General features: G+C 40.6%; 1 protein-coding gene across 2 annotated transcripts; it reads right to left on the bottom strand.

Annotated features, from left to right (window-relative positions):
- Nucleotides 1–301: 301 nt before the first annotated feature.
- Nucleotides 302–20,673, bottom strand: LOC118564568 (misshapen-like kinase 1; the record flags this gene model as incomplete). Of its 2 annotated transcripts, XM_036143223.1 has the most annotated exon segments (20): nt 302–5,984; nt 7,099–7,238; nt 7,330–7,489; nt 7,565–7,714; nt 7,830–7,930; nt 8,056–8,190; nt 9,919–10,062; nt 10,311–10,460; nt 10,764–10,875; nt 11,106–11,222; nt 11,550–11,667; nt 13,097–13,248; nt 13,646–13,669; nt 14,549–14,640; nt 17,288–17,391; nt 17,495–17,574; nt 17,709–17,969; nt 18,265–18,435; nt 18,508–18,684; nt 20,587–20,673. In XM_036143223.1, coding segments are annotated over 20 exon segments (2,559 nt in total), but the record flags the coding sequence as incomplete, so codon positions are not given.
- Nucleotides 20,674–21,122: the final 449 nt, after the last annotated feature.

Raw genomic sequence — 21,122 nt, forward strand, 5'->3', positions numbered from 1 at the left:
TTTGAAGGGATTGTGAAGGGGACCCAAAAAAAAAAAAAACAAGAAAAAATTGCCACATTTGTGCTTTACTTTTTTAATGTTTCTAGGAACTTCTAATAAGGAATCCAGGACTTTAATGACGTCTCCTTTGGGGTGTAAAGACGACTTCTTTGCCAGGAGTGCCGACAAACGAGGCTGGAAGCCTGAATCCCTTACCACTGGAAACAATGCTCCCCGCCTCCGTCCCTTTTTCCTTTCATGGCAGATCTATCCAGCATGCATGACACGCGCACAAGAAAAAGATGGCACCAACAGACCAAAGTGAGATCAAGATTTTATTTTTCAAACAACCTGTATTAAGACATAAATTCAATCAGCACAATCTCTTGAAAGTTTAAAGTTTATAGGTCTATGAAATACAATCTGAAGTTAACCTCTCACAAGTAACACAGATGTGGGCACATTAAAACGTTGCAAAAATGTTAAAAATCAAGTTATTGACAAAGAATAATGATATTATAGTTCTGTCTAAAGATCGTGAGTATGATCTGGCAATACCATTCACACACGCCACACCAAAAAAAAAAAAAAAAAAAAAAAATTAGAAGTGCCTCATCAGATTATTACTAGGTTTCTATGCATCATTTCCTACCTGACCATAAAGGCAGTTTCTGACATTTCAGCATTTTAAGTTTCCCAGAAGGTGATTTGTGTTCAGCTGACAGAGAGGAGCTGTTGTTTCTAGCACTTAAATATATGAGATAAATGGTTTTATAACAACAACAACAAAAAAACAACCTAGTCTACATTTATTCTGCCAAAGGCCACTGAAGACTTACAACCTGCAAGCCACACAAAGACGGACAGTCAGTGTTTTGATTTGTAGAGATATTGCTCATCAAGCAGAGGCATCGGCGTCTCTCCATACAGCTCTTTTACTTTATTTTTATTTTATTTCTTTTAATAACTCCTCGGTGCCTCTCCAGACCCTGCTGGGTTCTACGCATTCTGGCGTAGAATCCAGGCAGTCACGCAGTTTCGGGAACAAAACGGATGAAACCTAAACGGCAAGGTGAATCTTCTCACAGGTTTGTCTGTTTATGTTCAGGTGTGTGATTGGTGCTTAATGAAAACCTGAACAAAACTTTCACACGTTAAGGTGCTTTTTTTTTTTTTTTATTAAAGCAGTTAAGGAATTACTATTACAAAAGATAGTTTCTCATAGTTAGAGATACACAAATTAACCTGCCAAAGATCAGAATCTGTTAATTTTCCCTTCGTCGCCTCTCTTGGGTGATTGGCAGAAAAATACTAAACATCAATTTTATTCTTCCGCCCAATAACTAAATGCATCTAAACTAAAAATGATTTGACAGTATGTACTTTTGATGTACATTTTTAGGTGAGAAAATAATAAAGCTAAAGGACAAATGCTTTAAATTCCTTCAATTTGTACTTCAAGACTACCGTTTCTATTGCGAACTTCCACTCCATTTTAATAGTCCTTAAAATCGAAACATATCTACATAATGTCAAAAATTATCATCGGCAGGCAAAAACATGAAAAAAAAAAAAAAACAACAAGAATCCGAAATCAGCATGAGCCAGGAAAACTGATCAGTGCATCTCTAGCTATAATGTCGTAATAAGCCAGCCTTCGGATTTATTTGATGTTGAGCCACTTGGGTCTTTCAATGCCGTCGTCTTGCTTTAAAAACACCGGACCCTACTTTTATAGACCTCAATAACAAACGTTCAGCGTTTGCAAATATTACACATGCAGTTCTGATTAAATTTAGAGGTTTTATTTGAATTTTTAACCAAATGCAGATGATTTCTTTTAATAGTAAGAGTTTTGCCTTAAAAGAGCTTCCATTCAATGAAACGTGCACTACTGAAGGTCCGACAGAGGTTTTGGTCTGAGATCCTGTTTCCTTGGGAGTTCCATGGTTTCTTGCCATGTTCTCAGACCAGCATTAACCGACTCAAGAGACATCGCATCACAGTTTATTGGACTGAACTGGCCTTAATGTTTTCACAGATTTTTGATGAGTAAAACTTATACAAGAATAATTCTCTAGCAAGTGGCTTAATGCACCTTTCCCTATTGATTGCAGTTCCTGTTAAGAGGCTAAAGTCACCGCTGCTCTTCCTTTACGACGATCACCTGAGAATATTAACAGCCCGTCAGCCCCGCGCGGCTTATTGACAACTAGAGGCCATATAAACGTGTACGTCGCTTTAAGAGCTGACGTGGTGCAACAGCTGAAAGCTTTTCCAATGGTTACCAAGTATTTTATCTGATTTCATGCTGACAAAGCCTATGGCAGAGAAGGAGGGGGGGGTATTAGTCTCCATTTTTGTTAAGCTAAATTGCACAATGATCCCTCCGTCTTAAAATATATTGTGCTTAGAATAATAATGTGAAACACATTTTTATACAAATACAAACCTGCGGTATAGATGTACATTCACCATTATTTCTTAATAATAATAATACTAATTTACAAATTTTATAAAATAGGTTTCTCAGAATATAACAAGCTACTCTCCCCACTACAAGGTTACACAATCAACATCACCGATGAATAAGCATTTGATCTGTGCAGCATGAACCTAAAGTATCATCTGAGGACACGCACACACACCAGCGTACACACGCACACACACACACACACACACACACACACACACAGTCTCATTGGATGAGTGTGCAAAAACCAAGGGTTTTCTCTACTAACTGGTTTCATACACATGGCTATTCTCTATGCTGGCTCCCACTGCGGGGGGGAATCCACCACACGTTGCATCAGGCTTAACGAACGTGTGATAACCCATTTGTTATTGCCACTTTCTGATTGGACACGCTATGTATCATTTGGAGGTGATTTTGGTGCCAAGAAGGCAAGTCAGGTTCACCTAGGGGACATTCTTGATATTTTTTTGTTGTCGTCATCGATGTTTTTTTTTATTTAAGTGCACTTAACTGGCACCGGATATTAATCATAAAGTATTGTCTCTCTGCTTTTTGGATTTTCAAGTAATAGACAAGGGACTGGGCTAATTTTTTTTATTTTTTTTTCTTAAACATCTCACTTTCCCTACTCCAAGGCACTGCTTTAACTGTAAACACGATGGCAGACTGATTGAAAGCAGGAAACAAAAAGTGCCAGAGCTCTTTGTGTATTGTAGATTTGCAGTGCAGGCCATGGCACAGAAGAGACAGGGGTCAGGGTTCGGGGGAGGACAAGTTTTCATACAGTTCTATACAATCTATTGCAATGGCTTACATGCACACTGAAGTATGTGTGTTAGATATACAAATATCTGTTTGCAAACTGAAGAGAAAGTGCTCCGCGTGTCCATTTAAAAATTCTTCCTGTACAATAAATCATCTATTTATATAATATTAATCTTAACTTTAAGTCAAACAAGTCCTGCAGTCTTTATAGCTTTCTTAACGACAGTACATCTGAGCTTGAAGGGCAAAGCTTTAGCAGAAGTTTCCCACTGATTACTAATCAGGCTTCCTTCACAATTTCCCAAAGGTTTTCAAACTGGTGCAGAACAGAAGCCCCCTCCCAAAAGCTCTCTGCTTTGTCTTGATATCAGGCATTTTAAGATGTCCACTTGAAACCTACCGAATTGCTCATACAGTACAGTTAAGCAAAACCATGAGCAGACCATTGTCTTTGCAGCCATCAGAGAACATAAGCTCTGGCATTATTCTGGCTGGATATTTGACTATTTTTCCTCATAATAATTAGCAACATTCATTTAAACTGGCTGATTTAGATGTGAGCACTAGAGCATTGCTAAAACTGTATAATTTTTGTATAATTACTGGCTAATTATACAAAAACACCCTGTAACACAGGCTTGGATGTGCTTAGAGTGGCGGTTAGTGTCTTCAAATTCTTTAACTTTATCTCAGGCCAACAGCTGGATGGAGTTAAAGTGATAACATCGGGTCTTCCAACAGGAACGGGATCCCAAACAGAGCCAAGCTGGCTTTGGGGTTCATTAAACAGGCCGACAGACCACAAACTTTGTAAACTATGGCTAACATTTAGTTCCTTATTAAGAAACCAGCCTGTTTAAATGAAGCCTACTGATTCTGCCAAGGAGAGTGGTCAAATATCCAGTCAGAAGACGGGTGAGGGTTACAAAAAGCGTGTAGTCAAGACGATTCACCGACTACCGGTAGGGCTGCATGTCCACATTTGAGCCGCTGTGTATAATTTTGCAGTTGCATCTTGCGCCATTACTCCAGTCTGGGAAAAACGGACAGTTCAGATGCATAATTAAAAGCTTTGAATTTCTATGTGCATCTAAACCTCTGACAAACACTGTTTATTTATAGATATATATAAAAAACAAACTAATAATTCTATATTTTAGGAGGAAAACATTGGTTAGTGATCTATGGGAACGTTGTTTCTCCTCTATTCACAGCTTCCATTTAGGTTCTGCTTTCTTTGGCCTCGATTCGCCCAATATTCCAACATGCACTGTGAACTTTGGCAGAATGCAAATCTAGAAAATATATTATGTTTAGAGAGTCCCCCCCCCCACATGTTTCTCAAAGTGCCTGATAAGCTGGAGCACCCTGCTGAACTGCAGAGTCTCCTCTAAGATCAATTGTTCTGCTGGCCTAAGACAGATCTGAACTACTTCACAAAGAGCTGCTCTTCTGCTCACACACAGATTCACGCAAACAAAACGCTTTAAGGACGAAAACGCGATACAGCGGAGTAGTTCACTGATCGCCCTCGTTTCCTGGTCCTTTCCCCTCCTTCTGAAGCTCTCGTCATGCTGCCCCACATACAAACTCCCCCCCTAAAAAGACTCCACAAAAGTAGAATATATTGCAATAATATGGCATTAGAAGTACAGTAAAAATTAAGAAAACAAGTAGCCTAGTACTATTACAGAACCACTACATATAAATAGTTAATTTCGCGTACTTTGTAAACCTATGAAAGATGGATACAAGTTGAATGAAGTTGTTTTTTTTTCTTCTACCAAAGCCAGAGATGAAACCTAAAGCGGGACGTTTTTCTGTTCTGGTTTTGTTTGCGTTGTAAAACAGAGACTTTGAGTAAGATTTATCATTTAATAATAATAATGAACTGAAATTTATTTTTTACATTTAAAAGATTCAAGGCCTAATTGCTGTGACAGAAAACAGTTTATAAATAACTAAAGTATTTAAACAGGCCTACTGACCCAGACTTTGCTAATTGCTTTGTAATATGTCAATAATTCACGATTAATCCTTATATGGAGCAAGAACTTCATTTCAAAATGTTGAATCTCTAAACAGATAAAGGTTGCTGCACCACAGTACAAGGACTCCTCAGCGTTTCAATTTAGGTTTGAAACTGATTCTGGTCCAAGTCTCCGGCGCAAAACTATTGATTTTTGAACACAGTTTTTTGAAAAATGATGCCTTCCTTAAAACGTAGGAATGTTAACATACGTCACAATTAGAAACTAAATAGTTCAAACTAAAGCAGACGGCTTCACAAACAAAACAAAAATCAAGCTAGGTTTTATATACACAGTCCAAATTAAATCGAGGACGCTGACATTTCAATCTCATCAGCGCTTTTTTCGTGATGATGATGATGATTCCAAGGGGACTGTCACCAGGGGGTCTCAGTAGAAACTGCATCTTAAGGTGTGTAGGCTGGAATGGATTTAGAGTTTGTGTCTGTGGTGGGTTTTTTCTGGCAGGTGTGGACGTCTTCGGGTTTTTTTGTTTTTTTTTTTGCAGTAGGAGCACGTAAGTAAGCAGGAGCTTTAGGGTAACAGAGAGTAGTGCTTGGAATTGTGTGCATGCGCTAGCGAGAATGTCGGCTGCACTCGGCTCCCCGGACCCGGCTGGGCTCTACGCACGGACCGAAGCAGCTGCCGCTTCACCAGTTCATGATGCAGTTTCTGTTCAGAGTCATGAAGTACACCTGGCTGCTGCCTCCTGAACGCACCGAAGCAAAGAACACCTGGGGAGCAGCACAGACACAAAGGCCATGATTAAACCCTGCATCTTTCACACAACAAGGAGGATTAACTGTGGGAGATTTTTATTTCATACAACCTTTCATGAAAAGGGACAACGGACGCTGCGCTCGCGTCAGAAAATTCAGACAGTGATTAGTTGGACTTTTCAGCGTTGGGACCAATAGCTATTAAAAAATGTCTTGTGGACAATGTCCCTTATGTGAAGCATTTCTTTTTGGCAACTACAACGTTCTTAAATTATTCTTACCCCCTGAACTTTACCACACTGTCACTTTACAACTGTTTTAGTGGAGTTTATGTGATAGCAGTTATGCACGACTCTGTGTTGTTCTAAGTGGGAAGAAAATGATATTACTTGCAAAATTTTAAATCAATTTCTGACAAGTGTGGCATGCATTTGTATTTAAAGTCTTGTACTTGGACACCCCTGATTAATTGCAGTCCTCCATTTAGTAAGCAGAGTGAACAAAAAGCATTAAGAAAAGCCACAGATAAAGTTGTAGAGACGTTTAAAGCAGAATTAGGTAACAAAGCAGTGTTTTAAGCTTTAGAAGATCTATGTGAGCAATGTTTAAGCAACCAATTGAAAATGGAAAGACTATGACACAACTGTGAACCTCCCAAGACACGGATGTCCATTTAAATTGATAAGCCTAATGAAAAGAGCATTAATAAAGGAACAGCAACCCCTAGAGGAGCAACTACTAGTTATGCAACCTTATCAAATTGCGGCCAGAATAAAAGTCATCGTTGAAAGAAAGCCATTGGAAGTCCAGCTTGCAGTTTTCCACGAGCCATGCAGAAGACACAGCAACATGTGAAGGTAGGTGCCTTTGTTAAATCAGACCAAATTTGATCTTTTTGTCCAACATGAAACATTACGTGAGCTGGAAAGCTAACACTGCACATTATACTGTACAAACCAAGCTGAAACATGGAGGTGGAAGCATAATACCAGCCCTGAGCCGGAGAGAGAGAACTTCAAGGGGTATTACAACTATTTCAAGTTACTGTAATACCAATGCCCAGTTTACCATCATCATTTCTGAACGTTGCAATATAAATTAATCTTCTGCATTCAAGTATTTCTCTTACCTTGTCATTTCTTTCACAAAGGAACTTCAGTCTCTGAGCCCTCTTGTGCATGAAGACCCCGTCCAGGTGACCGGTCTCTACAGAGCGGATCTCAATGGCCTTTTCACCCCAGCCCATAATCTGGTTTGAGCAGATATGAGCTACAAAGCACATTATAACATTAGCAGGGAACGATTCAACTGGGGTTTACATAAACGCACGGTTTCACAGGAGGCTGGGATTGAGCCGTACCGACAGACGTGGGCATCTCGCCCCACTGCAGGACCACGTCCTTTATGATGCGCCCGTAGGTGTTGACGTAAACGCCTTCGTCCTCGTAGCAAAGCAGCATCTCCATGCCATCGGAGTTGGGCAGGAACACAATGGCGTGCGGGGTCACTTGGCTTTGGATCTGCTTGAAATGAACGACCAAGGTGTAAGCTGGCTGGAGGTTTGACTACTGCGCACCAAAAGCTGCACAACTCACATGAACAGGGATGTAAATGTCATAGTTATTGCCAGAGTCCACGTCGATGGCATGGAACCCAGCACAGGAACCGTAGATGACCTTCAACCTCTGGCCCTCTTCTACCGTCAGGTCAACCAGCACCGGCCTGTGTGGCAGGTCTGCGAAGGACTGGTTTAAAAAGGGCATTGGAAGCACAAATAAATTCATAAGAAGATAATTAAGTACAATGCTGTACTGGCCGATCGACCTGAGAATTTAATCTGATAGGAAATAAGAGCCTTACCTTGAAGGCCATGAATTTGTGATAAGGTTTGGGCGCCCAAGCATAAACCTCCACCGCATTCTTTAAAGCAATCACCAGGAACTTTATCCTCTCGTATTTCACTAGACAGAACAACAGCAAGGCCCTCTGACATTAGACAGGCAATCAATAATTCACTGCGCCCCACATGTAGTCACTAGATTTTCTCAGGAGAAGGCATGATGGCTGACAACCAGCTGAAACTTACCCACTTTGTAGTGTACGCAGCCCTCCATTTCCCCCACAGTGGTCCAACCCTGCTTCTTTTCCACCTCCGGGTCGTTGTGGAGGATCTTATTCCTCAGCCATGCCAGGTAGTAGACACGTACCTTGTTCTTCTTGCCTTGAACGACGAGAGATCAAAGAGTTGACAAATGTGGCTAAATGCTCATTCAGGACGAGAAGTTGTGGAAAGAGTCAAGAACCTGGATGTTAAAGTTGTAATTGTGGGAAACTAAGCACCACACAAAGAAAAGCTGCTTGCTCTGTGTGTCCCTCTTAATAAAATGTATTATTTGACACTATTTTGTTGAGTAAATAAATACAGATATGGAGAATAAAGATGAATCCAATTGCTGAAAACAGGATCTCAGGTTACACATTAAACAATGTCAAAGCCAACCACTAATAAAGCTATAATGGCCCGTTTTGGCACTAAATCTGTTTATAGTGAAATATACTTGTGAAATCTGGCGTACGTACATACTGAAAGATAAAGAAATATTGCTGCTTGCCCCTATGAAAGAAAATGCTATGGTGTATAAAATATTGCTTCAGGAATACTCTGGGAATGAGGCTCTACTTTACTGGCGGGGGGCTTTACTTTGAAAATCACATTTCACTTTGACTCTCTGAGCAGGCGCAATGATCATGTCACAGAGAGAAAATTTTAATTCATTTGGATATTTTATTTTCTCTGAACTTAACTGTGTTGATCAAAGAACGGGTCCGTTTAGTCTTTTGTCACCCGCAGTTATGTTTTAGCAAGAAATAAACGACGTGGCTGCCATAACAAGGTCTTCCATCGGCTGTGGTGGGTCCACCAGAGGGCGCATTGGCAACACAAATGTTTAATAAACAATTTTCGAACACAATATATTTTTCGTAAAAAATAGTGACAGTTGTTATAAAGTGAACCATAGCATTTGGTAGGTAAGGATGGAAATACTTTCTTTACGGTCCTTTTTAAACTAAAAGCATTCAACGGCAACCCGGGAGTTATCCTGTTTGCGCGTTCGCCACGCAGCTGATGGTACGGATCGTGCTACCAGTACAGATCGGGTACAGACAACCCTGCTTGTACGCTTGTGCACCCAGACGGAGGCCAGTCAGTGGACGCAGAAGACAGGAAGTCTCAGGACTCTTCCTGCAGACGAGCTGTTGAGATTCTGAACCCGCGTGGCAGAAACACACCTTCACACCTGCGTTTTTGAGCACACTGTTTTTTTTAAAGCAATACGGGCTGGAACGTGCTAATGTGTTACCAATCTGAAAGGGTACAGAAAAACTTAAATTTATCGCTATACCTGTAAGGCATGGGCTTTTTTTTAAGGCATTGGACAAGTTTTCAGGGTGTTTGTTCCCTTCTTTGCTGAAAATGTAAGGATGCTTGATTGTGTCATTATAAGCTAAAAACGGAAACAAATGCCAAAGCAAAATATTGTCTGTGACGGATTCTATCAAAGAAACCCCACAAATAATTATCATAACAAATAAGTAATGGTTTTGGATATTTGGACAATATGTAATAGAATATTTATCGAATCAGCAAGCACATCATTTCTACAAGAAGTCAACTAAAACGTTAGTGTGTATCACAATCTTATCTTTCGCTTATGTGAAACATTGTTTTATTATATGCAATATACTTTTAATATTTAACCTAAAGCTAACGCAATCTTTTTGTGATTTGTTTCCCAAAGAGCAACAACAAAAACAAAAAAAGAGCAGATAAAAACATTTAACACAAAACATTTTATCCAAGCATTTTTAGTTCCAGTTGTGAAAATAAACAACTTTTGGTGTTTTCGGCTCCCAACTTTAAAATAATAAAATTTAAATATGTAAATACCTGATATGGTGATGAGCAAGTTGAGGCCCTCCAGAACATCCATTTGTTGGAAGCGGCGGGAGTTAATGAGTGGGTAAACTTTCCCTTGACCACTACGGTCCAGCAGCTTTAAGCCGTTCTCTGTGCCCACCAACAGGTTCACACCTACAGACAAACACACGCATCTATAAATAACTGAGGGTTTGGTGTGAAAAATATTATAATACTAACTACCTCGTAGCCACAGCTTCACAAACTACATGTTTACATATTTGATTTTACTACACTTAGCGGCTTCCAACACAAAACAACAAGTTGAGCAAACATGGTTAACTATCTTCTAATTTAATCAAATGCATTTGTTTGGTTATTTGGCACTTTTTCCAAAGAAGCAGAGTTATCTTTATCCTCACCCCAAAGTGCAGCACACAGGATCTCAGAGTTGAACCTCTTCTTGTACTTGCGGATCTCGGGTGTGTCGTTAGGAGGGCGCGTGTTGGTAGGATTCACATTCACCATGGAGCCTTTCCGCACTTCCATCTTCAGCTGCTCAAATCTGGAGCCTGTAAAACAAACCATTCAGAAGAAGGGATTCTACGCATTTTTGCATAGAACTAATGTAATTATACGTTATGTGGTTTGGTTTTCTACCCTACAAGAATATTTTTTGCTGCGCAACAAATTATGGTTGAATAATGCTACAAATAGTTGTAGCCACCATGTTATTCACAGATCCATCAAATGTATATACAGACTTTAAACAGATGCTACACACTGCTCTGTTTTAAAGTCCTTCCACTGCTCTTAATGGGTTATTATTTAGACCGAGCAGAAGCTGTGGGACCTTTAAAAAGCTTCTGACTCACCACTGATTGAAATGTTGTCCCCTGTGCCACCTGGTGACTGGTACATGCCGAGATCCACGAAGGTGGTAAAGGAAGACTTCCCAGATGCCTTCACCAAACCCCTGGATTGATACTGGTGAAGTTAAAAGGTTAATGTTAATTTCATTCATTCATTTATTACAATAAATAAATAAATCTAATATCCTTTTCTTTGTCCAATTACAAATACACAACTCCTAATAGTAATGTACAGAACTAATGATGTTTAAAGAGTGTTTCATGCCTGAAAGGATGGCATACATAGCAGACATAAAAATAACCCGCATATTGAGGACTGATATACTTAGAATCAGTGAAACTTGCATCATAAACAGAGTCTTTTCCTGGAGAGGAGTGAGATGTTGATTCGGTGGGAGAATGGGAGGGCTGCACCACATCTGGCAAGTTAGTGTATCCATTATGGCTCCTCTTCTCTGGGGTCTTCCAGGTAAAAACAAACATACAAACACACGTCATTATGTAATGATGACGACACACAGTTAAATCTGGGCTAACATGCTGCAACTGAAAATGACACACACAAAAAAAAAAAAAATCCCCCAAAAGACCAAAAGCCTTTTTATAGTCCTGACAGTGGGGAGAAGGCAATATGAAGGCCTCTTGACAAACGTTTAAAATGGCAATTTAAACGCAGATGACAAGAAAAATAGAGCTTTGATCATAAATATAGTTGGTTTTGCACTGCATCAGTTTTCATAAAGAAGTAACAATGCATTTTAAACTCTGTTGCATATACAAGTGACTCACTCTCTGAACCAGCATGGTCTGGTCCCCATATCCTCCAGCTTGCTCTCCCTCTGCCACCTCGCCCTCATCCTCATGAACCACCATGGTGTTGACTGAATCACTGTCTGCATCTCTGTGGCTGAATAACAGAGGAAACACGGTCAGAAGCCGAGCGACGATGATCAACATAAGCTAGACGTGTCCTGATCAGGAGGGTTTGTCCTCCACACTGTTCAGAGTAATTTAAGGAGAGACAATTGCCTGCAAAGGTTCCAGTACATCTTGGTTTATGTTACTATTGTAATTGTCTCCTACTTGACCCCCCCTTACCAATGAGGTGATGGATACTACAGTCCTTCCTACTAATTTGTCCTCAACAAAAACAGATATTTTGTCCCAACAGGAGTTTCAGTAGGACATGGTGCTCCAACACAGCATTACCTCTGCTAAGAAGGCCATTAAAATGTTATAATAAATCATGGTTATAACATATATTTCTTTATTATTTGTTTGTCAAGATAGATTTGGCTTGAATCATAGCCACAGTCTTCAATAAGCTCATCTATTGCTGCTGCAGATTATTATTATAATTTTTTTTTAAATCAGGACATTTTTTGTCAGTTTTGATTAAACCGGATTATTCGGCTTGTAATAAATTTCAGTGTGATTCCAGTTAATCTTGTGTGGACCAAAACTTTGGCACATGATTAACTGGTGTTCTGTTAGCTGTGGCATCATCCAGAGAAGACGGCTCACCCGCTATTACCATATAATGTAGAACAGATTACTGGATAAATGTTTGCTTCTGTGCTTTTTTGTCTCTCTTGTTGTGTCTCTGCTCTGTCTTCTGTAACCCCCAGTCGGTCGAGGCAGATGACCGTTCATACTGAGCCTGGTTCTGCTGGAGGTTTTCCTTCCCGTTAATGGGGAGTTTTTCTTTCCACTGTCGCTTCATGCTTGCTCAGTATGAGGGATTGCAGCAAAGCCATGGACAATGCAGACGACTCTTCCTGTGGCTCTACGGTTCCCCAGGAGTGAATGCTGCTTGTCGGGACTTTGAAGCAATCAACTGGGTTCCTTATATAGGAATTTTTATTTGACCAATCTGTATAATATGATTGAATTTGACTTTTTAAAGTGCATTGAGATGACACGTTTCCTGAATTGGCGCTATATAAATAAAATTGAATTGAACTGTCGTTCTTCTGCTCCATGAATTTAGAACTTTTTCTAAAATCTAATTACTTGGTATTTTAAGCACTTTCTGCAAACAACTGTCTTACACTAAGAGCTGTCTGGAGATATTAAAGCACAGCTTGCAGAGCAGGTCACACAATGCAGACTGGGACCCTGCAACCATCATTCTTCCACCAACGTCATTTTAAAAAAGGACATGGCTTGCTGCAGGTCTCTCTGGTACAACTGGGGCTTTGTCAGGGACCTCAACAGATAGTTTAAAAATAAACCTTGAGCAGGAGCTGAAGAGGATACCTGGGATGAGATCAGAAAATCCCAAGAGGTTAAGTTTCCTGAATGACCAGCATTGTTTTTGTTAAGGCTTATCTTACCGATCTGTCGGGCTTTCCTCCTCCTCTGGTCCCTCGCCACTCTCGCTTTCTTCACTACTCTCGCTGCTCTCTGAAGATGAGGAGTAATCGTTGGCTTTGACGGGGGGCCGGGGAGGCTCCTCGGCACGCTCCTTAGCGTAGAGGCCATGGTCCTGCACACACATGCGTCACCATTTACTTCCACAAATCGCTTAGAGCAATTAAAGCTATAAGCAAACACAAACAGGAAAACAATACATACACATGCTCACACAACAGTGATCAATGTGCAGCCAAAACTAATGACAGTCAAAAGAACGTGGACATTACAGGGTCATCAAAAGGAAAAGTTTAGAGACAGTTAAAACTTAAGTAAATCAGAGCAACAGAATTAAATGAAAGAGCAAAATGCCACCGGGATTGCAACATTTCAGTTGATGAACAAAATACACGATAAACCCAAAGAACATAGTCTGACGTTAAATCAAATTTACATGAACATCAAGAAGGAAAGCAAATGCATGCATAATTGCAAGGCCTTGCTCAACACATGGACACAGTGTTACTAACCTCCCCTATAGCCCTCTTGTAGCTCTGCACATTTGAAGCAAAGTCAACAACCAGGGAGTTAAGAAGAGAAGAAACGTGAGCAGTGGTAGCAAAGGTGCCAAAGTGAGCACTTCTTTCTTTCATACATGCATCATGGTAGCACTGATGGGTTTAATCTGTAAATGCTGGAGTATGGATTCATTCAGACATGAAGGCCTTGTTCAATACGCTTATTCAAAGCCTCGTCTTGTACCGTCAAACATGAACGTTGCACCGAATGTACACTGGAGCTAGATTTCCTGAAGAACAGAACATTTCCTGAAGAGTATTTTAAAGTACATGTATTTAGTTCCGTAACCAAGTGGTAATTTAGAAAACATTTTAACACTTGCCAAAAACAAAACATTTACCTACTTGTTCCTAGATTTAAAAGTTATGTTTAAATATTAGCAACGTAAACCTTTTAATACTGGCATTGGGGTCAAATTAATGGAAATGTGTTTTGTTCCTAAAGGGTATTTATAACGCTGCCCAGCTTGTGAGTCCCTCTGCATTGTCAAAATAAACCACTTCAAAGTGAGAAACCTTTTTATTCAAAAATGTCTCTGCAGTCTTTTTAAGAAACTCCTAAACATTGGCCTATTTTATTGGTCTATAGTCCATCCATTCATCCTATATACCCACTTATCCTTTAGTTATATAAAACAATAAAAAAACTAATCTCCAGTCGGTTCTACAGTTGTATATTTGTTTATCTTATTGAAGTGAACCAAAAACCCACCAAACCGTGACTTTAAGACCAAAGTATATAACATAATGTGACGTCTGTGTACCGGCACACCCCTATTTAACACAGTTTAATAAGGGAGTTGAAAAACAGTGAATGATGCAGCTGGGGTAAAAATTAAAAAAAAAAAGACATACAGCAGGTCGCCCAGGACGAGAGGATGTACGGGACTCCCCTGGTTTATGGCGACTTTCATGGGAGAGCATTGGTGAATCCATTTTGGAGGTACCTGACAATGGGATAAAAAAGTGTCAGGGTGCCTTGAAAAAGTATCCATGCAACTTGAACTGTCACATGTCTTGTCACATTTCAACTTTGATTGATTTTATGTGATAAACACATAGTAGGGTATATATGTAAAGGAAAAGCATACATGGTTTTGGTTTCATTTTATGGATAAAATTTTGATAAGTGTGAGACTCTTGTATTCTGTCCCTCCGGCCAATATTTTCAACAACCAGCATTCACTACAGACCTACAGCTAGCAGGCGTTTGGGGATATGTCTGTACCAGCTTTGCAGGTCAATAGACAGAAATATATCTCCATTTTCATTTGCAAAATAGCTTAACTTCAGACTGGATGCAGAGTGTCTGCACAGTTATTTTCAAGACTTGCTACAGAATCTAAAACTTAAATAAAGCTCTGGAAACCGGAGGCATTTTTGCAGAGGGCCTATTCTGACACATGAATGTGCTTCAGTTAAAGTCATTTTGTTGTATATGTGGCTGTAAGTTTAGGGTCTGTGTCCTGCTGGAGGGTAAAACCTCTGCCCAGTCTCAAGTCTTTTACAGTCTTACAGGTTTTCTTCAAGGAATTTGCTGCATTTTGCTAACCTGACTCCGCCAGATAGATTTGCTTCGCATATCCATCTGGAAACCTTCCGTTGAAGTAATTTTGGGAAGGGGCGAAAATACTGGCTAGCTGATTGGCCTATTTTGGTGATAGACAGGCCAAATAAACCAATCAGATCAACGAAGCATATGACGTACTCGTCAACATGCTTCGTCGTCGCTCTGTTACGAGCGACGACGAAAACACAACCACAAGCCAAGCTACTCTTGCTGCTGCAGGTAAAGGCTCGTTAGCTCAGCAGAGAAATACTCTGTAATTCCGATAAAACTTGCTCGATAGCCACGCTAACGCTAGTTTCATCGGCTGAAGCCACCATGTTCTTTAGACTGAACTGTCGCGCTTCCCGTTGCGTCACACCTCAACAGGCCTCAAAGCCAACGCTGATTGGACGTTCGTTTGGTGAACGGCTCCAAATTTTCTTTAACGGAGAGTAGCCAGACTGATCTGTGAGTGAAACCTTGAAAGCTTGCGAGATCAGGATGGTCTCACGAGGCTAGCATTTTGCATCTTCCCATCAACTTTGACCTGCTTTCCTGGCCCTGCCGGAGAAAAAGATTCCTCACTGCATGATGCTGCCACCATGTGTTATAGTGGTTGCAGTGTGTTCAGGATAACGTCCAGAGTAAGTTTTCCACCATACGTAGCCTTTTCCTTGTAGGCAAAAAGTATTGGTATTATCTGACTGAGGCACCTTTATCCATGTTTGCTACGCCCCCTGAATGGGACCTTTTCTGGTTTTCTTTTAACAAACTTTTTTTATTTACTCTTCCATCGAGGCCAGATTTGTGAAGTGTATGATTACCAGTTGTCCTGTCCACTGATTTTCTCACCTGAGCAGCTCTACATCTGTTAGATGATCCAGAACGCTGCTGCCTGCGTCCTCACTAAGACTAAGAAAGTAGAGAACATCACCCCAGTTCTAAAGTCCTTACACTCCCTGTATGTCAGAGAATAGACTTTAAAATACTTCTGTTAGTCTATAAATCCTTAAATGGCTTAGCTCCTAAATACATCACAGACTTGTTATCAGTGTATCAACCCTCCAGACCACTAAAGTCTTCTGGTTCCAGCCTGCTCTGCAGAACCAGAACCAAACATGGAGAAGCAGCATTTAGTTCCTATGCTCCACTGATCTGGAAGAAACTTCCAGAAAACTGTAAAAGTGCTGAAAGCCTGAGTTCCTTTAAATCAGGATTAAAAGATTTATCTGCCTTCGACTGTTCTAGTTAAACTCGTTAAAACATAATTAGTTCAATTTTGCAGTCCAACCGTTTTTAATATTTGCTTTTAGTTTCTATTCTCCCATGTTTTATTTTGTTTTTACATTTTACTCCAACATGCTTTTACTCTGTTTTATTTTCCAATATTTTAATAATTTAAAGCACTTTGCATTGTCTTTGTACTGAAATGTGCTATATAAATTTGCCTAACCTTATCTGTCTATTTAAGCTTAGTCTATGACTTGGGTCTATGTCTTGGGAAGGTGGTATTTGCATCATACTCTTTCCATTTTCAAATGATGGATTGAGCAGAGCTCTGTGAGATCTTTAAAGTTCAGGGTATCGTTTTATCTACGATCGCTCATTTAAACCTACCCCCGAATTCATCTCTGACCTCTCTGCTATGTCCCCTGGTCTTCATGGCGCTGTTTGTTCACCAACGTTCTCTAACAAAACTGAGGCTTTCACAGAACTGCAGGATTTATGTTGAAATTAAATAACAGACTCCATTTACTAAATAGGTGACATCTGAAAGCAGTTGGAGTGAAAGGAACTAAAAAATACTTTTATTTGCAAAATATTTTGAAACCATGCATCGTTTTCCTTAGACAACAATTAAGCCCCACTTTGCACTGGTCTGTCACATAAAATCCCAATTAATAATTTGAGGTTTGCAGTTGTGATGTGACAAACTGAAAAAGTTCCAGGGATATGAATACTTTCGTAAGGGACTGTATTTTTGAAATAAAACTTGTGTCAAAAATTGTTGGCCACCGAGCAGCAGTGAGGAGGTGGGGACTCACTGAGGATGCGATGCCTCTCTAGAGAGCCCGTCTGGGGCAGACCGGATATGATGCTCATACTGTCTCCTCTCTCCCAGCGATCATTGCGGCTGAGATCTGGATTACTGGCATGAAGGTACAATCATCTAAAGTTAATCACGCTACCAACCATACTTTACAATTATGCAGTTTACTAAACTATTCAAAACATACGGTTGTCTTCAGTACCTGGCTCTTACAGGATGCCTAATGCCAGAGGTAAGGTTGGTGTTAAGAGCTGTGGCAATGGACGCAGTTCTCTGGGGAATCTGACAGCGACACCAAAAACCTCAGACATCTTTTTATTCTCTTTTTTGTTGATTTTTGTATTGCAGAAATTTGGTTACAGATAGATCAAGTATTATTTTGCCGTATACATCAAGATCAGCTACAGGATTTTTACCTTGGGTGGGAGTTCTACGTCCGGCAGGCGGATCCAGGGGCCACGGTCCTCCCTGATCTGGTGCAACTGCGGCCCCGGGGTTTCAGAGGTGGGATCTGAGTTCTGACGGACGAGCTCCCTGGAATGGATGGGGCGGGGTGTGGGGGAAGGATCCTGGGTGGGGAAGGCGGACATGTTTCTAGTGGGCTGGTCACAGAGGGACTGGGAGCGAGGGAACAGGGCAGCGTAAGGCTTCAGTGGAACCAAGTGAGCCATCTGGAACTGCAGAGGCCAGGAGCAGGAAGAACACCAGGCGGGGCGGCAGCCAAGCAGAAGGAGGAGCACCCAAGGACAAGTCCAAGATGTAGGGCCAAGTGATGAGAAATGCACAGATTGTTTAGGTAGATGGTATTAATTTAAATGGGGAAACAGAAAGATGTGAAGGGAAAAGACAGTAAAGAAAGGAAGGCGTGAATAAAGCAGCAAAGATTTCAAGTGTAAGGCAGGTCAAGAATTACAGCCATAAAATATCAGCAGCTAGTTTTCTGCAAGGTTTTATTAAACCACACACACAAACCTTTCCCTGACCCCCTTGGGGTTCTACGGGCCTCTGCATCGGTGGCGTTTGTGCAGACTGGACCATTCCCGATTGACTGATGGAGTCTGAGCGCGACTGGATGGCGGTGTCAGACACTGTGGTGCAGATTTTGGGTGACCCCTGCCTGTTTAGTTTAGTTCGCTCCTGCACCTGGAATAAGACGATTTGTCTTTGAGTACATCACGTTTCCTGGGGCATTTCCGTGTTTTAAAAAACGCTTACCTCTCGGGCCCAGGTAGGTTTGTTGTTGGGCTCGAGGTTTTTGTTATAGTGGTAAAGCTGGGGCTTCTTTTCCTGCTGCTGTTGCTGCAGAGACACCAGGTAGGCATGCTCCTGCTGAAGCTGCCTCTGCAGCCTCTCTGACTGCCGCTGCTCCTCCAGCTGCTTTCGCTTGTACTCCTAACAAAAAGGCACAGACGTGAAAACACAGCATACTTCTAACATCCACATGCACCTCGTGCTTTCATCAAACTGAAGCGCAGACTAAGGTTTTGCACATCTGATATCAAGTATATGATAACTCCCATTTTACTGCAACAAATATCAGTTAATGCGAAGAGAATATTGCTTATAATGTGTTACATTATAAGCAAAGATAAAATGTGTTCAGTACGCCCTCTTGGCTTATTTGTCGATTTAATTTGACACAAAAAGGCCAGTTTTAATGATTACTGCCGTCTCAAAATGATTTACCTTCTAGTGAATAGCATCTTTAGTACTTAGAAGAGCACTTTTTATGTTATAACCCTCTGCATACATTATTTATAGCCAAACATCAGCTTTTAAAGGCGTTATTGAATGTTAGCCCACTATTTGGGGGGCAAAGGCCTCCACTTTATTAATATTCTTGGGTTTATGTGCTGCAGCCACCTTTTTTAAATCCCAAAAGTGATTGTGAATAGAGTTCTAGTCAGGCGACAAGGAATGGCACTTCAGTATTTTTCTGTAAACCTTCTGAAAGCCAACGTTGGTGGACCTAAATAGGGCTGAACAATCAATCGCATTAGCAATATAGTCGCAATTTAAAAAACACCATTTCCAATTATTGGCTATGTAACAATTAACAGATGAGATGTTTAAAGTGAGTTTGCCTCCAAAAGAGTTAAAACAGTGTCAAAACAGTGAGATAATAGAATTGTATTACTTGTTTTAGAGTTTATATAATCTTACTTATTTCAGGAATCTCACAGCATTAAGTTCCGGTCAAACTGTTTGATGGATAGACTTGTCTGTTGGTTGTACTTTATGTTCAACATGGATTGATGTCCAACTCAACAAGATATTCTCTTGAAAAATGATATTCTGATTGATAAGAACATGGAATGTATGTTTTAAATGGTCCTTGTTTATAAGCATCTTTATCTACAGGCCATTTTTATTGCTTGTGGTTTTGCGGAGAAAAGTCAAAATAAAATTGCAATCGCAATTATGATTTAAACATATCGCAATTTTGTGATAGGTGCGGCCCTACACCTAAACCTCAGCTTCCTCACAGACTAGATACATTTGCTTTCAGGGTTTCCTGGTAGTTGACAGAGTCCATCTTGCCCTCCACTGACCAGTTTCCAGTTGCTGAGGAAGCAAATCAGTCCCAGATTATCACTGAGCCTCCATCAGGCTGTGCCTAAACCAACACCTGATGTCTGTTCCAGAGGCTGAAAAGTTTTGGCATTGCAGGGGTGCCTGGAGGTAGGATTTGGTGTTGAATTTAGATGACAGTCTGGCAATACTAGTTTTATTGTAATCTGTTCATTGCAAAACACTTTTGGCAGTAAATAAGTTTGTAGAGGGGGGGTAAACAATTTTAGATGCAACTGAATGGATTTCTGATCTGCCTCATGCATACCGGCGCTTTTGGCTATTGTTCTTTCCAAACTGAAACAAAGATTCAATTTTAATGACAGCAACTCCTACGCACAAGCGCAAGCTGGAGACAAAGATGCCAAGAGGGTGGCAATTCTGGCCTCTAAACGAAGCTGGAAATACCTAAAAACTGAAAACGTACAAATCTCCCCAGAAAATATAGGTCACTGTATTATGTGTATTATGAGAGCCGTGTTTGTGTCTTAGAACATCCAGATAGAGATTAGAGCGTTACTTTTACTTGCATTTATCACTTGAAAGAATTTAAAACAATTTGTTTCTACAAAAATAGAAGCCAACCACACCAACACAGGAAGTGCAGATCAGTTTGATCACTTAAATCCGCTTTTATTGATGAGGAATCATTACTAAGTGGTAGAGAAGAAAGTGTCTGCGAGCGAACTGAGGACCAATGAAGCATTGGTGAGGACTAGTTACCATAAGCAGCGCCTGCTCCTGAAGCAACTGCTGCTGAAGGATTTCTAACTGCCGCTGCTCTTCTTCTAACTTGTGCCTGATAAACTCCTGCAGCGAGGTAAGAAGGCACAGAGGAAAGGTGGTGGCACAAGAGAAAGGAAATGATGTGGGAGAGGGGTGGAAGATAAACACAGATAAAGGGTTATGTAATATCATTCCAGCAAGCAAAGGCTGTTTTTTGACAGAAGTCAAAAAAGATTCTGCTGATTAATTTTAGTAGGAAAGCAGCTGCTGAGGCTTTGTGAATAAAAGGGAATTAAGATGCACAGATGATATCAAATATGAAACCGTGAGCAACACACAGGCGACGTGACACATTTCAAGGCATTGAATCATTCAAATATCTAGGAGCACGGTGTGAATTTTGTGAAGTCTGTGGCACTAAAAAGATGCTGTTGCGTTGATGCCAGACTCTGATGCCGCTGAGGATAGACTGGAAATGGAGAGACGCAGAGAGCTCACCCACAGAAAACTCATCTCTAAGTAAATACACTAAT

The sequence above is a fragment of the Fundulus heteroclitus genome, chromosome 11 (assembly GCF_011125445.2).
Source record: "Fundulus heteroclitus isolate FHET01 chromosome 11, MU-UCD_Fhet_4.1, whole genome shotgun sequence".
NCBI lineage: Eukaryota > Metazoa > Chordata > Actinopteri > Cyprinodontiformes > Fundulidae > Fundulus > Fundulus heteroclitus.